At 39.0% G+C, this 17450-nt stretch overlaps 1 protein-coding gene across 4 annotated transcripts in view; it reads right to left on the minus strand.

The window, feature by feature from the left end:
• Window positions 1–1575: 1575 nt before the first annotated feature.
• MED13L (mediator complex subunit 13L) overlaps window positions 1576–17450 on the minus strand; it is a 298152-nt gene continuing 282277 nt past the window's right edge. For 2 of the 4 annotated variants that reach the window (XM_057746699.1, XM_057746700.1), the window contains 6 exons: window positions 16618–16776; window positions 15136–15312; window positions 13796–13953; window positions 11026–11187; window positions 9082–9194; window positions 1576–8042 (listed from right to left, as the gene is read on the minus strand). In XM_057746699.1, coding sequence (XP_057602682.1) covers window positions 7910–8042; window positions 9082–9194; window positions 11026–11187; window positions 13796–13953; window positions 15136–15312; window positions 16618–16776 — 902 coding nt within the window. In that variant the 3' untranslated portion in view covers window positions 1576–7909. The remainder of the gene's footprint in view (window positions 8043–9081; window positions 9195–11025; window positions 11188–13795; window positions 13954–15135; window positions 15313–16617; window positions 16777–17450) is intronic. The other 2 variants (XM_057746698.1, XM_057746701.1) reach the window with 1 other exon arrangement.

Consider the following 17450-nt stretch of genomic DNA (forward strand, 5'->3'; position numbering starts at 1 on the left):
CTCCTTGACCCTCAGGATGCAGGTGGGAGTTTTATCTCTTCATCCCCTAGCACAGGGCCTGGCACCTTAGAGGCACAAGATATCTGCTGACAGAATCAATACATGTATTCTGCAGATATGTGATGAATCTGTTCTGTATGACGGGGACTGAGGGGACCTGACAGTAAAATGTTCCGGTGTGAAGTGGCTTCTGCATTTATTAGGGAGAGAAGCCTGTAACTAAGGGAGCTGCTCAAAACTGAAGGGCAGTGTCCAAGGAGAAGGAAAACAAAGATGAACAAAAATTCTGCTCTGATTCACAGATTTCCCCGGGGGCCTAGGAGATGAACACAGCCGAGTGAGTCTTGAGAGAATAGGATGGAGGTGGAGGAGGGACTGACAGATAAGAGAGGATTTTTTTTTATTTTTTAGAATGGGCATATGTAACCTAAGTGCATTGTGAATGCTTGTGGACTGTTGTAATCACTAATTGAAAATGAAGGTTTCTTTCCAAAATGTTTTGAAAGATAAAAACAGAGTTCATACACAAAGAGGCAAAACTGAAAAGCAAAAGGCAGCAAATAAATTTATATGTGCATTTATAAGAACTGGCTGACAGGTCAAAGGGTAACATGGAACAGGAAATGCAAATGGTAAAAATCACCCTATTGAAAGGAGATAATAATTTTATGGCGCAATGAAATGCAATGATTTGTATGAAAAACAACTAACACAAAATGACAGAGTTTGGAAAGAAATAGTTGTGCAAAGATAAAACACCAGAATTCTAATTAAAAGAAACAGGTGGTTAATATTCATATCAAAGGACAATTTAAAGCAAAAAAAAAAAAAATGCAGAACTCATTATACAGAGATAAATAAGAGATACATCATAAACTTTTATGCAGCAATAATGTAGGGCAAAAGAAAAAAGGACAGCCCAGAATTGCAGCAGGAAATTTTGACTCCTGCTGGCTGCCTGAGACAGAGTTGAGGTCCAGACAGAAGATACAGGAGATATAGTTGAGGCAGAATTAATCCATCTCACATGTTACAGGCTAGCACAGGCCTGTCCGGTGGGATAGTGTGTGGCTGGCTGTTGAGCACTTGGAAATGGGGTGAGCATGACCGAGGGAACTCATTTTTAAATTTTATTTAATTTTCATTAAAATTTAAATTTAAAACCAGAAGCAGTATTTTTTTTTCTGTCAAATCCAACTTGTTTTTGTACATTTTAACCACTGAAAATTTAGCATCCAAATTTAGATGCACTGTAAACATAAACATTGGATGTTGAAGACTTATTGCAAAAATAAAAATGCTATCTCATCGATAACTTTTATATTTTATACTGAAATATGAAACTTTAGATATATGGGGTGCAATAAAAATATTTCACCTGTTCTCTTCACTTTTTAAATGTGGCTACTAGAAAATATAAAATTATTCATATGGCTCACATTATATTTCTGTTGGACAGAACTAAGAAACAGGACACACCTTGCTTTGAAGGTTTTGGAGACTGTTTGCAAATCCAACCATTATTAGATTACGGTAGTAAGAGAAAATTACAGTCCAAGAGACTTGAAATCCAAAGAGAACTTTTCTTTATTAAAAAAAGAGCAGATCAAAAAAGAAATAAAACACTGAGTCTAAAAATAAAAACGAAAACATTAAACATGAAACCTTGTAGGATGCAATCAGCTTTAACATAGTAGTCCCAGAGCAGTAATTTTTATCCCTTTTAGGATCAGATACCTCTGAGAATCTGATACAATAGATCCCCTCCCTAGAAAAAATGCAAACACAAAGAATTTTGCATATAAGTTGAGGAGGGCCACACACATCCAGAAGCCCCCAGGCTATACATGCCTGTATCATCAGAACGGAAAATAAATTAAGCAGGCAATTAAGATTCAAGGAAACTAAAACAAAACCCTCAAGGAAACTAGGAAAAGGAACAAGATTAAAAGCCAGGATAAAAACAGCAGAATTGTTAAATCTGTGAGCTGTTGCTTTGGAGAAATCAAACAAAACTAAAAAACAGCCACTGCTAGCATAATCCATTGAGAAAGAAAGAAAAAAAACTGCAAAAACAGTTAGAAATGAGAAGGAGCATACGTTACCAAAAACAATAGTTTCAGAATGAACGGAACACTGCACAATTGCATAGTAATATGTTGGAGAACTCAATTTTTTCCCCCTGTAAAAATCCAAATTACCAAAATTGACATAAGAAATAGAAAACCTAAGTCAACAGAAAAATAAAAGAAATTCTTCTATTTTCTAGTATATAAAATATATATTTTCTGCTCCTCCAAAAAGCAGCAGAATGTGATGAATTTGCTGGTAAATTTCAGATTTTTGATGTGCGTCCCGCTCTTTCAGCAAACATTTCCTGGGTGCCTACCCTCAGTGCAGTATGGTCAGCCCAATCTAAAGTCATTGTCGTGTGAGGTCAACTCTCCCCTGTCACAGAAATGACTGGAAGGTCATTAGTTCATCCTGTGAAACAAAAATGACCTTGATCTCTAGACCTGATAAGGAGATAAATGCCTAAGCTTTGTGGTGATATGAGAGATCAACAGGGAAAAAAATATTGGTGTGTGCATATATAACTATATAAACATTCTCTTCTACAATTAAAAATCACATACTTAAAAGAGGCAGATAGGAAATTATTTACGTATTAAATAATGTGTATAAATTAATGAGCTACACCACGCTTCTAGGTGAACAAAATAAGATTTAAATAAGGGGAGCTAACTTGTAAATGCTTACTGAAAAACGTTCAAACTCAAGTTAAATTAAGACAATTACTATCTTATATGTGAAAGTAAACTGACTACCCCCCACAGCAAACATCTGGTCAGCCCTCTCATCTTAGCTCTGGCGGGGCCAATTTTCCTGAATGTCATGTGGTTGTATGAAACAGGTAGATTGAAACCTGCCTAATTTGCTAGCAAGGCAACGAAGGCATAAAATAGGCAGCAAGAGCCAGAGACATGCTGAAAGAGGCTGCTGATTTCAATGTGTTTGCCTCTTCTGAGATCTGGGTGATTTTAAGTACTCTGCAACGGACCTGCTTTGACTCGTATGTCTGTACAGAGCATTGAGTCACAGCCCAGACAAACACTGTTTTTAGATTACTAGGATAAAATGCGCTTTTCTTAAAAAAGTGAGACCGACCCCAGTGTCTGTCTGCATGTTCCCTGGTAACTAATGCTCATTCAAGGAAATAGCCTTTAGAGAGAAAAATCAATACTTTAGTCTTATCCAAGCTTCCTTCCTCCTCAACCTCTATTTCTTACCTGCTTCATTACTTTGGAGTTCTAACCAGAAGCAGTTAAGTGCCAAAAAAGTCCTTATTAATGCTGACCTGAGAATTTCAAGTGAGGTGGTGGCAGACTGGTAAATCTAGTTCCAAGCAGAGTAGGATGCCCAGGGCAACTGCTACAACCATGTAATTACCTGGCATAACAGAATTTTCTAATGGCGTCTCATTAGGTATTAATGACATGAAATAATTACTGTTAAAGTGACCTTTTTGTCAAGGGGATATAAACATGCGAATCATTTAACACCAAGATAACGTGGTAATACATTAAAGTTGCATCTTGATAGGATTTTAGCGAGTGGCAAATTCAAAAGTGAAAGAAATCTTTATAGAATAGCTTATGTCCTGGAAATGACAAGCGACAAAGGCTGGTTTCAGTATATGGCTCACGCTTAGCACTAAGTCTTATGAAAAGTCTGTCTTTAAAAACTCCTATTGACAAACTGCACTTCTTATAAGACTTTCATTAGCTCTTTGATACCAGTTGGGGACAAATTCCTTGCCCCATGACTTCTTGAATAGCAGGAACATAAAGCTATTCGATGGCATGGTTAGAGAGGATAAACTGTTATGCAGGATCTGAGCAGTGCAAATGGTTGGAGGCTGATGGTTCTTGAGTGGCAGGTCAGATTTACCTACATTTAATTTGCAAAAATGTTTAAATGCATTTGAAAAATAATTTTTCCTACCTCAAAGAAATTTCGCTACTGTTGCTGAGTTGGTACAGCTAACAGTGGTATGAAAACAAAGTTCCTGGTATAAATAAAACCAACATTCATTGATCGCTGGATAAAGTGCCATCCGATGTATAAGCACAGAATCCAAACAAATGAATTGGTTGGAAAAATACCACCTAATTCTGAGTTTTATGGGGACACAGGAATCATCCGCCTGACCTGATTACATAAGATCTAAGAAATGTGTGGTTCTTTAAAGCTTTTGGCAAGCAGTGTTACCCAGAGTGCTGGGACCTATACGTTAGGCAGTGGTAACTGCATGAGACAGAGGCCAATATTAACTGTTAACAGAAAAGCGGCCTCACTTGTCTCAGCCTTCTTCAACAGTACAACCATAATAACATGGACATAGCTTTTTAGTTTGCAAAGCATTTCTCATGGAATTACCATCATCCCTCATTTTGCAGATGAAATAACCGAGGCTGAGGAATCTACAGTTTTATCTCTAGATTCAGAACAATGTATATGGCCAAAGAGTTGGAGGACGATTAAAAGCAAGGTCTTCGAATTTATTCAGATTTTGACAGTAGGCCCTGCCAAAGTCCTGGTGCTTACTATTTTAATGAGAGCTTCTGCCCCCACAGTGGTTTTTCCTACGGATGGACCCAACGAGAAGGGAACAACATCGTGGGCGCCATGCAGCGAGTAAGTGCCTTGCTTGTGTGTGTCTTAGACGGCATACTTCTGTCACCAGCCTGTGAACTGGGAAAACAGCAAAGAGATGGAACTCTTTATTTCTAAGGAACATCCAAAAGAAACTGGCTGAGACCATGAAGAGAAAGGAGGTAGAAAACACACTTGTAATTTGTTCTAGGATTGACCACAATCTTAAGAGCTAGGAGACTAGTAGATCACTATTAGATGTGATCGGCTCAAAACAGTTAAGGAAATAAACACCAGGGCTCCAAATCCAGTGCTGTGTGTGTGTGTTTTCTAAAACCTGATCCAGGAACGCACTTGTATCTCTGAGTATGTGAAAACCATCTGAGAACAGCTATTAGATGTGGTGATTAGGGGAGTAAAATTTTACTCTGGAAGGCAGAGCCTGGCTCCTGGTCAAGGATTGTTCAGTCCATAATACATAACACCTTTTGAATAGGCGTAGATCCTTTTTATTACAAAAGCAGGATGGAAGGGGAAAAAAGCCACTCAACGTTTCAGTAATTCAATAATTTATTCCTCTAAAAAAGTGTGTAAAAGTATATAGCTCTCATTCACAAGGTATATATGAATGACATTTAAAATGGAGGCCTTTTAGTATTGTTTCTTTTTATCAAAGTCTTTTAGTGTACTGTACCAGCGCTATACTGTAGTTTTTTTTTTAAATGAACTTCACATATTTTTGTATTCTTTCAAATTGTTTGCTATATATAAAAGAAGCTCACTGCAAAATGCTTGAAGGAAAAAAGGAAACAAAAGAAATTCAGAACTTCCCAGAAATGTACAGCTTTTACATTTAAAAAAGGTTCTGAAATATACATACAAGCATGCTGGACAATCCCCCCCTCTCCCCACCCCATTTTCCCTCTTTAGTTCAAACCATGGTAAGAGTTCTGATTTCTGCAGAATTTCCAAAATTAAAAAAAAAAAAAATAAGTTCTCACTCTGTAGCAAATCCAGGGCTTGTACATTTCAGATTAATTCAGTAAAAAACTCACAAGTAAAATAATGCATATTTAAGGGAAATATTATACAGACTTTTTCACACAGAAGTACATAAGATTTTTTTAAAATCTATTGCCATTCATTTATTTTTGCACAAAAACGTATAAATATGTCACCAGCTTTTCTTAACTTAAAAAACTTAAATAAAAGACACCAGATGAAAACTACCCTTTGCTGCCTTTTTTTTTTTTATTTTTGTAGGGGTTTTTTTGTTTTTTGTGTTTTTTTTTCTTTTTTTGCTGAGAATTGGGTTTCTAGGGAAGAAAAAGCCCCTGCATTAAAAACAGCCCATTAAAAAAAAAAAAAAAAATTCAAAGTTCTGATGAATTCTGGGAAAAAAAGCAACCCCAAAGTGGTAAAAGATTACAAATATCTACTTTACAATTTGTCTTCTCACCAAGATAATTTTATACAAGTGTACAATCTTCATCATCTTATGCTCTTCAAAAGGCCTTGAGAATTTTTCCTTTCTGATTAAGAAAAAATAGCACTGCAATATTTTTAAAGTCAATTTTACACTGTACACATTAGATACAAATGGTTTGATATATCAGATTTTTTTAACCTATACATTGCGAAAGTCAACCCCTCCCCCCCGATTGGTGGTACAGAGAACAAAATTATCCATTTACAAGTTACTTCTCTGCTTTGACATTCCCACCACACAACTTTTTTTAATATGTTTTAAATGTTAGATTATTTCAAGAAAAATACTTTTACAAAATCATATCAGTTATTACATTTTTCCTTTTTTTTGTTAATAACCAGAATATGGAAATCTCTTGGAAGAACTTTTAAAATTTGCATGATCCTCTCTACAGATGACTAGAGCTCCACGGCCTGACCAGAGCGGCTCACGGGAGGCAAGCTCACGCCCGCTGCCCTCGGACAGAAACGCACAGCAAGGTAGGGGGAGAAACGGAGTCTTAAAGACAACCCTCTCGGGCCTGGAATGAGGAGTCATAAAATACTTCAATTAGCCTTAATGCTTTAAAAAGGCGTGTTTTTTAAAAAAGTCCTACCACGAAGGCTCAACTTCAAGTACTAATTTAATGGTTAAGTTGCAATATTTCTTTGAAATAATATTCCTATGGTCCAGAAAAAATTCACCATATTTATAACTGATTTTATGAGCAAACACTTTCGATTCTGATATGTACATGAGTCCCTTTTGATCTAATGAGAGGAGAGACCTGGCTTTCAGTAAGAATTCACTAGAAAATATATTTCCATTGTGACAATATAAAACTAATGAAGGTACTTGCCTCCATGGCTCTGGGTTGAGCTTGACTGCCTTCTGTATAAAAATGTTGTCCTTCATGAAACGCTGGCCACTTTTAATAAGGAATATGGCAGAAGGTTTACCCAGTTTGTTCTCAACAAAACCCACTGCTGGGTGGTTTTGAATATATTACTTTGTAGGCATGATCTCCCCAATTTATTTTCACTCCTTTTCCGGCTTCTAGGACAGAGGTATGTAGTCAAAGAATCCTATGGTGGATCTGAGTTGGGTTTCAGCTACTGTACCTGGTCCTCGCAAATTAAAAAAATTAAAAGAAAGTCACAAAAACCATATGACAAAACAACCTAAAATAAATAAACAAAATGAAGATGTCTCCACACCTTTGTATCTACACACAGGTATAAAGTCAACCAAAGCACTCATGCCAATCCAGATGGGAGCACTAGAGAGACAGAAACCCCATTATGAAACCATGTACTTGAGCTGGTTCTTATTTTCCAAAAGTCCCAGATTATGGAGTTCAGGTAACCCACAGGCCATACACCAATAACTAGAGGATTTCATCCAGAGGGCTAAGCTGCCCTTATTAAACAGAGACTGAAAACACAGACTCTTGTGCAAAAGGATACTGTCTCTTCTGTTTCCCTCTTAAAAACCAGCAACAAAAAACTTGCTGTGGCCCAGTGGTTTGGGGCCGCACACACCATAACACGGACTGAAAGTCACTGCTTATGGAAGTTTCCAGGTCCATGAGAGAAGTGTCAGTGAGTCACTCTGGGAATGAACACTGCAGAAATGACATGTGCCTGCTGAGAAGTAATCACAGTGCAGGACTGTGCAGAGTGGTCTCAAGAGGAGGAAGTGGGGTATTTGCAGAGTGTAGCAGGTTCCTTGGACTGAGGTTGCGGGGAGAAGGAACTGAGCCAGAGAGAACAAGTGCTTTCCCAATCAGAGTATATTCATGATGGCATTGTACAACTGAGTGAGCACCACAAAGTGGACGGGAAGGCAGGAGGTGCGGTCCTGGGTGGCTGGATTGCACGTGAGCCAGGACAGAGCGTTGTACTGCTCCAGAACAAACCTGCCGGAGAGAACACACGGGTCAGGGCACCAGGCACGACACAGTGAGGCTGGTCCGGAAGTTCTAACGTGTCAGGTGTCAGCAGGAAGAAGGCCTAACGTCATTCGGTAAGCTGCCTCAGGTTCTTTCCCAGAGTTCGTTCCCTCATGTCCCCCCTTCCTTCTAGACCTGCACTGTCCAACGTGGCAGCCACCAGCCCCCCCGACCCCCAACTCAGATATGCTGTATGTAGAGAACAGGCACCGGGATTTCACAGACTTGGTATTTAAAAAAGCATGGAAAATAGCTCATCAATATTTTTATATTGATTACTGTTCAAGATACCATTTTTTAATATTTTGACATCATTATATATTTTATATCATTGATAAATTTATGACTAAAATTAACTTCACTGATTTAAAAATTTTTCTATAGTAGCCACATTAAAGTAGTAATTATACTTGACCCACAATATACTTCTATTGAACAGTGCTGCTCTAGAGGCGCCGGAAGCCAAAAGCACGTAGATTAGCTTCTTGCTTTAACTAAAATTTCCAAATCATTTAAGAGCTAGAAAACATTAGAAAAGGCTTGCATATTTTCGCAAGGTACATTAAGAATGTTTATAGCCTGCTAAAGTTCAAGAGAATTCTGGGAGGTATTTCCCAACTATGGAATTTATGTCTTACTTAACTTATGTCAGGGAGGGTAGAAAATGTTTTCAAAGTCAAGTGCTTTAAGTTTCAGACTCTGTCTTCTAACTATCCACCCCCTAATTCTGATCTTTTTTCATCACCATGAAATGCCTCCTCTGAATACGAAGCAAAGGCAGCTGTACTTGCACACAGCTACTGGGTTTAACAAAGTATGCTACACGGTCTGTCCTATGCATGTATTGGGGGATGTGGCTGTCACTGGCTAGTCAGACAGGGCTCCACTGCAGCAAACGTAGCATCTCTTCCACAAATACCACACTTTACTCTTGTTTGTCCAAGGTGTTTTAATTAAAGTATATAATTTCAAACTGTACTGCTATGTCGCCTAGGTCTGAATCTACCTTAAAACATCAGACGTGGTTTTGGAATCAAGAGGATGTGGAACCCGCTGAGAATTCCTGGTGGGGAGAAGTTCGTCCGTCTGTGCTACAGAAATGTGGTGATGCAGCGAAGCCTGGTGAGAGAACAAAGACAGTTACCTTCCTGGTCTAGTCAACCCACGTCTGCCAGAAGCAGATGCTCTTTAAATCCTTAAAAGTCAGGGCTTCTATAAGTCCATGAGTTTAAGCTGCTCAGTAACCCCAATGTGATCCCAAATAACTCCATATCCTAAAGTGGAGGGGAAAAAAAAAAGCTAGCTTTGCAAATGCACTGCAAATAGTTAGTGTCCCTCTTCAGGTTTTAAGCTGTAGAAGGCCCCACACTCTGGACACGGCTGATTGTGTCATTGTGCTGGTGGCCTTCCATCCTGAGCCTCGTACTTCATAACTGGTGCTATGCCCTTCTTACAGCATCACATCCAAAGGCACCTGATATCTGCTGTCCTACTTGAAGTAATATGACAGATCCCTGGACTCAGCAGGTACCAGCATGGTCCATCTACTATAAAGTTCCCCGTCAATTTTTAACATAATGGTTTTAGCATAGTTTTACTTTATTAATTTTAAAATATAATAAGAGACAATATAAATGCTTAATTTTCCTTTTCAATTTTCAGATTAATGAGCTGCTGCTCTGGTGGCTTAGAAAGGTGACTTATAAATGTTATGTTTTTCAGCACAACTATGACCCCATAGATTTGTATCAATCTATTGCCACCATTGTTCATTTTAATGACCAAATGATCCCATCCCTGGGCAATGCGAACCCCCCAAGTTAGCTACTGGGTCCTCTGATAAGACTCTAATAATCTTTGGTAACTTCCTTGCTTTTAGGTGGGACAAGATATCTCAGGTACATCTTGAATACGTCTTACTTTAGCCCTGGAACCAGTCATTTTCTCAAAGAACTCTGGTTCTTTTGAATGATAAATGGTATCGAGGAACCATAACTGTGTCAACAAAGGTGTTTATTGCTACTAAGTCTTTTCAGTAAACAGAGCTACAGAATGTGTGTACTTTTTTAGAGAAGAAAAGAAATATTCTAGGTTCAGACTATTAATTCTAATTGAAAGATTACATAGATTTTTATATAAATTCTTTGATTTCACAATACTATGTTAAAAGTCATCAGGAAAAGAAAATCACTTCAATTATTTTCAGTTTTAACCTTCCAGATTTATGTATGTGTACATGTGTGTATCTTAGTGATTACTCCATGGTGAGACCTCTGCATCAAAAGGGAAATGTGCAGGGTTGTAATGTATGGCCTTCCTACCACACCTGGGCCTTCTCCCCACAGCCCTGCTAGTACAGTATGTTGTCAAAGCTTTGGCTTTTTGCCAATCTATGGATTTCATTCTAGGTTCTCTCACCCAAACTGGAAGTGAGAGAGCTTTTGTTTTTAACTCTTAATTTGGATTTAAAATTTCCAAGAAATATACAGGAAGGTGCAAGCATAAACGTGGAATTTTCAGCTGACTCCTGCCCTACTCTAAAAAAAAGAACGCTGGCTGCCTGGGCAGGGGAGGAAGAGGACAACTACTCACTATTATCACACCTGCCCCCCCCCCCAGGTGTAACTTCCCTGATGGCAGCGTGACATGGACTTGGAGAAAGACCTTATAAAGAACCATGTGGCCACCCTAGATGTACCCTTTGGGCTTCATAAAGTCTCTTTCTCCTTGTGTGAATGTCATTCATGTCTTTGTGACATGGTTTTGGGTTCCTCTCCTAAATTCTACTCTCCACCTCTAACTGTAATTAAAATATCCTCAAACTCTAAGTAGATGTGAGAGAATCGGGGAACAGAATAAGACTATGGTGCCCAAGACAAATTCTAACCAAAACTGATTTTGAACACAAGGCACTTATCCCCCAAAACGTCAAAGATGACACCAAACCAACCTTCAGGAAGAGGGGACACTGGTTCTGAGCCTGGGGACACGATGACCAAAACCACTGGGGCAGATTCTCAGCTTTGGCAGTTGATACAAAATACCCAAGGGCCAGCGGCTGCTGTTTCAGCTCCTCAGGCGCTTCCCTAGAAAGAAGACGCTCACCCTGGCTCTGAAAAACAAAGTCCCAAAAGCATGATCAGCATTTACCACTAAATAAGGCATTTTTTTAAAATTCAAGTTTTTAAAAGAAATTGATATAACTGACATATTATTAGTTTCAGGTGTACAATATAATGATTCTAATTGTGGAAATAATCACCACAATACGTCTAGTTAACATCCACCATCATACAGAGCTACAATTTTTTTTTCTTCTGCTGAGAACTTTTAAGACCTACCCTCTTAGCAACTTTCAAATATACCATATGCTATCATTAATTAAAGTCACCATTACATCCCCAGGACACTTATTTTATAACTGGAAGTTTGTACCTCTTGACCACCTTCATCCAACTTTCTATCACTGCGCCTTGCACACTATAGTGACTGATCCCTTCCAGGCAGAATCTCACACAAAAATGTCAACTTACCAAGAAGGGTCAACAGGGGAGGCACTGGTGAAAACTACGGCTCAAGCGGAAGGTACCAGTACAACTAACAACATCAGCCAAGTAAATGCAGGTTTCTTTTCCCTGGTTGCTTTGCTGCAGAATGTAAAATCTGCTCCTTGGCATTATTAGGTAACAAACGAAAAACGGAAAGAGTGGAATCCGATATCTGAAGGTACCACCACACCCATGCGCTCTTTCACCAGCAACTAACCAAAAATACAGAAGCGCACCTGATCTTCCACTGTCAACAGCACTGTAATACTTCATTGGTATCTGACCTGCCAGCAGTGTGAGATCTGCTCATGAAGAAGCCTTGTTTCAATTTACAGCAATCTGGTAACAGGGGGCACCTGTGAGAGCCCTACTGGGCGTTGCTGCAGTTGACATCTTCCTCACCTTTGACTCTTAGCTACTAGCGTCAAGAGTTGAAGATGTACCTTCTATGCAAGCAATAATAAGTAATCCATTTGTTCTCAAAAGCCTTCTGTTTCAAGGAAAAAAAAAATTCTCAACTACTACACCAACTTATATCAATTCTGAGTTGGTTAAAAAATAAAAACTTACTGCAACCCTTGAACCAACTCTTTCTCCTGTTGTAATGTCTTAACTGGATATCAAAGAATGTTTAATGGTTCAAATAGAGGAAATGCTGAAAGCTTCTCAGGGGTCACCTGGCTGCAGGTGCTCAGGAGTGGAAAAGGCCACCTGACCTGCTTCAGCATAGTGCTGTTTGAAGTGTGACATTTAATGGCTTGAGGCACCAACAAAGGGAGAAAATACAGCACACACCTCTGTTTCTCACAAAACTAACATTACACTTCAATTACCAATTTTTGTTAATGGACAAGCTGAATTACAACAGCCAGTACTGGGGGGTAGTTGCTGTTATTTCCATTTCACAGATAAGGTAATAACTAAGGCTGAGAAAGGTAAAGTAAGCTTGTCCAAGGTCACAATGCTAGTAAGATGTCTGACTGTAATTCAGAGCTATGTATTTCTCAAGCTCCAGGGCATGCATTCTTAGCTGCAATGCTATTTGCCTCTAGAATTCACATTAATCCTAAATTAAAACTATTCAATGTAAAATTTGTGTTCTTGGTCCCTATCACAACAATCTGTGATGAACCAATAAGCTGTCGTTAACTGGCAAATGACTGTGGAGGAAATGAAGGTGTTTACAATCCCTTCCTTCCAGAAAGGAGAATTCAGAAAGGAGAATTAGGGGCGGGCAGTCTACTGAGTTGCCCTTCCTTGGTTTCCTCTGCTCTGTAACTAAAGTTTTCAATCTTCTTTTCTCTAGACTGTGCATCAGTGAACTCAGGGCAAGCAATAAAAAGTCCCACCTGACAGAAACCTAAGTCCTCTAAGAACATCTTTGTGTCTAAATGAATGTAAGCAGGTTGCTTATACTTGTCGAGTTTAAGATATTAGCTGTTTTTCTGTGTCTTAACCCCTCAAGCTCTTAACATTTTAAATAAAAAAGTATAATACAGTGATAAGACATAATCACCTAGCTTTTAATGAGCTATGGCAGAACCTTTAACGCTTCAATCTTCTGCTAATTCACCTCTAATACTCCTGGGATATTTAAACTGAAACTAGTTGTAAGCTGTTCTTTTCCTTAATACTCTGGCATTAACCTAGACAATTTTCCAAAATCAGTCTCCGCTGGGCTCTTCCCGTTCCTGCAGACTGGCTAAAGAGAAGACTGGACTGCCTAAATAAAGGCACCAAGACCAGTTAGGCTCCTTTCCGAATAATTAACCATCAACAATGTGTTCTTCAATTAACACAGTTACTCTGCATGTTAAATAAGCAGGGTTATTGAACTAGCCTCTGAAAAGCCACTGTTTTGGCAAAAAGTTAAAAAATAACTGGGAAGCAGCAAGCAACCAAAATTAATTTTTGCTCAGAAAACACTAATTGCATAAAACCCTTGCAGCTGTAATGGGACTATTCTTCTGATTAAACACATTCATCAGGAATAATAATACATTTCTTTGGAATTCCTGCCGTTGTTCAAAATGGAACTACAGAGTCAGTTTCCCAAACTTATTTCTCTTGTACCAGGGACCAAGACCATCAGGAAGCAAGATGACAGCACTTCAAGAGGATTTTCCTGAAGTCTGGGGTTGTTTTAAATGACCTATTTCAAGTCATCCTTACCCGACTATGCTGGAAGTGAGAGCCCACACCAATTCCAGAAGGAGAGCCTGGGGAAGGAACGGGGGAGGAGTTGGGAGAGGAATGGAGGTTCCCAGTCATTAATATGCCAATATCATTGTCCATATCATCTGGGAATGGAAGGTCAACAAACATGTCATCTAGAGGGGAAAGAAAACACAAAAATTAAAAAGTTAACGCATAGCCCCAACTTAAAGCAACACAAGGTTTGCTGACCTACGACTGTTATAGGCACGTGTTGTTAACGACTTAGTAAGACTTAACGTGTGCCCACTGGGTTCCGGGTGCTGCAAATTATTCTTGCGTTTTGTACTCTCTCCAATGATCTCCTAATGGGAAGTGTTAACAGAATGGAAAAATAACATAAAACTCCATACTCTGGATAGCCTCCAAAGGCACATAAAAAGATGGCAAAACAGCTAGAGAAGCAACTTAATTATAAAAGAGCAGACTCCATCTATGCATCCAATTAGCATCTAAAATACTTAAGGCTGAATTAATGCATGTTAATAGGTGTGAACTTGCCTTGAAACTGGAGGCCTATTACACAAGCAGATCAAAGCACGATGTTTTCGTTAAGAAATCCTCTCCCACATCATAAAAGGTAAACACACAGCAAAAAATTTGGAAAGAAAAGTATAAAAGGGGAAACCCAATCACCAAGAACATTTCTGCTAATTCTTCTGTATTTATTACTACACTGTGGTCATATTGTGTATGTTATCTGTATACATACATGTAGAATGGTATTCTTTTACCCTCCCCATTTAACAGGAGTAAATGCTGGCAACTGCTAAAAATTCTTCAAAAAACAATGCAAATGGCTGCATAATATTGAGTATCTCACAGTTTATAATCATTTCCTAACAAATGCCTAAAGATATTCAAACCAAAAAAATCTATTAATAATAATCAAATAAAGAGTTGTTTTAGAGCTAATTAGATTGCCAATGATCAGCTAAAGGCAGATGCTATCTTCACATTACCTAATAGTCTTCATACGTTTCAAATCAGATCAATGAATATTTATTGAAAAGAGTGACACCCATGTACAGGACATTACCAAGCAGATATTATTTTTCTGCCTTTAATGAAAAACAGGAGAAAGTTAATTACCCAAGAGAGGAAAGTGTTTATATGGTCTTGGTAATAGTGTAAATTAACTCTTCAAAACCAAGAAGATTCCCAAACCTTCGATTCCCTCTTCATATTCCATATGCTGTTCATTACAGCACAGAAAACCAGCCAGTGACTCCTTACTCTAGCACTGCGTCTTGTTGAAGGAGCTGAGCTGCTCTATGCATACAGGGTCTTCCACTCACCATTGTTGGGGCTAAACCCATCTTCATTGGGATAGTTGGCTGGAGCCACTTGGATGGTTGATGATGTTGGGAACACCAAGATGTGTGTACATGAAGCATCTTGAGGGGTGTTAAGCTGAGATGACTGCATGTTCAGTGCAGTACTTCGGCCAAAAACAGAGCCCATTGTGACAGCATCTTAAAAAGGGGGAAAAAAATGTATCAATTTCTTTTGTGCAGCAGTGAACAACTTCAGAAATGAATTTTTAAGAGGACCTGAGCTGGACTGATGCGAGTCTGACACAACTGTCATGACGGACACACATTTAAAGTTGAGCTCACTTGTTTAAATATTTTCAAGAAACTGACTCTGAGTATAAAGCTATGATAACCCAAGCCACATTTCACCCTGGGAAGGTTAAGATAAAATTGATTGAGTCGACCAAACATGTTTTAATTACTTAAATAAGAAGTATTTCTAAAAATAAAACTTTCTTTCCTCCTGTGATTGCTCATAATTTATAAAGGACTAGTCTCCCAAACAGTGCATTTCTGTACAAACGGTACCATTCAACTAAGAATTGTTACAACTAATATTTATTGAATGTGTACTACATGCCAGATTCTGTACTAAATTCTTTATTCATATCATCTCATCCAATCATCAAAGACACACCTCAAGGTAGGAACCACTACCCCCATTTCATGAGGAGGACAGAGCACAAAGAAATGATGTAACCTGCCCAACTGGTGCAGGCAACAATTAACCCAAGGTCTGACCAGTAGGCCAGTACAGACACCTGTGGCTCTCTAGACTGACCATAAGCAGCCCCATTCTCATACCACAACACTTCTGCTGATTTTCACAGGGAAAGGACAGGGTCTCCTATTTGACCAAAGAAATACCTGGATGGTAAAAACAGGTTTAAAAAATACAAAATTGCTTAGTTATACTATCATAAAATAGCTTAGTTGCTGTTTTTCTTAAAAATTGTGTGGCCATGATGTTTGGCTCTCCACATCTGGGCACTTAACTGAGAGCTCCTGTGGCTACCAGGCACTGTGCTAAACGCTCCACCCGTCTGCCTCACATTCATCCTTGACCACATCAGAGAGACTCTAAATGTCCTCTTCAGCCTGCTCAGTCTATCAAATACCTTTCTTCAAAAGGATATTAAAATACATATCACGTTGGTGCCTACTGACGTCATTTTTGGAGGGTGATCTTCATACACTAACAACAGGCTGGGGTCAGACAGATAATTTGCCATGACGCTTAAGAGCTCTCAATTACACCCAGGACTCGGGCTCTTTCCCAAGTGATGGTCAACAAATAAAAGCACAAACCACTCCCCTTGGAAGAGACCAAATGGCTTCCTTTTTGAGCCCTCATCCAATCTTTTCTCATAAAGATAAAACACATGCTATACTTGTGTGTGGACTTGAGACTGAATGGACTGAACTGCTCTGATACCTAATTAATAAAACTGACAAGAGATTTACCAGGCATCACTACAAAGGACCCCTGGGGCTCCATGGCAACCAGGCAGGCACTAAGGATAGAAGGAGAGTCTGCGGCAGAGATTCCACACATCCGGCACACGTCCTTGAGCCGTTTACTGATTGTCTGTAGTGAACATTCTCCAAGGAGGATACTCCAATCTGGAATCAAATATCACAGTCATACAGTGTCTTTATTTTTTTTTTTAGCTCTTTATTGGATATTGGAATATAATTGCTTTACACACAGTCTTTAGAAATTCATATGGATGTGAGATTTGAGCGTTTTACCAGTTTTGCCTGATAATTTAATTTCCAGGATTGGACCCTAAAGGGAATATGGCTTTATACAGGCTCCCCGCTCCTTGCCACAAAGAAAATGTTACTCGACCTCGATTACACTTCATTGACAAAGAAACAAAGGCCTACAATTGTGTAGACTGAAAACATGCCTGAAATGACCTGTGAGTCCAGCACAGACCCGGGCAGACTTAGGTACTTCAAATACTTTTTGATGGTGATGCCAGTCCGTTCTGTCCTTTCTCCTCCTTCTCCAGGTCTGGTTCTTTCACTACCCCTATTAACACTTCTCTCCAGAAGAGCGCACAGTCAGGGGCGAACCTCAGTTTTGTTTACTGCTGTAGGTGATTGTTTCATGAAAGGCAAGGAGCAGAAGGGACGAAGCGGATCCTTTCCTGGCATGAAGGGCTGATGAGCAGTGGGTGCAAGTAAAGTGCTCCACACTAGTTGTTCACATGAAAAAGGCAGCAGAAATTTTCTTTCTATGATTTGTTTATTGCCTCCAAACGAAGGCACTCTTGTCTCCTCACAGAACT

Source organism: Hippopotamus amphibius, chromosome 8, assembly GCF_030028045.1.
Source record: "Hippopotamus amphibius kiboko isolate mHipAmp2 chromosome 8, mHipAmp2.hap2, whole genome shotgun sequence".
Classification (NCBI taxonomy): domain Eukaryota; kingdom Metazoa; phylum Chordata; class Mammalia; order Artiodactyla; family Hippopotamidae; genus Hippopotamus; species Hippopotamus amphibius.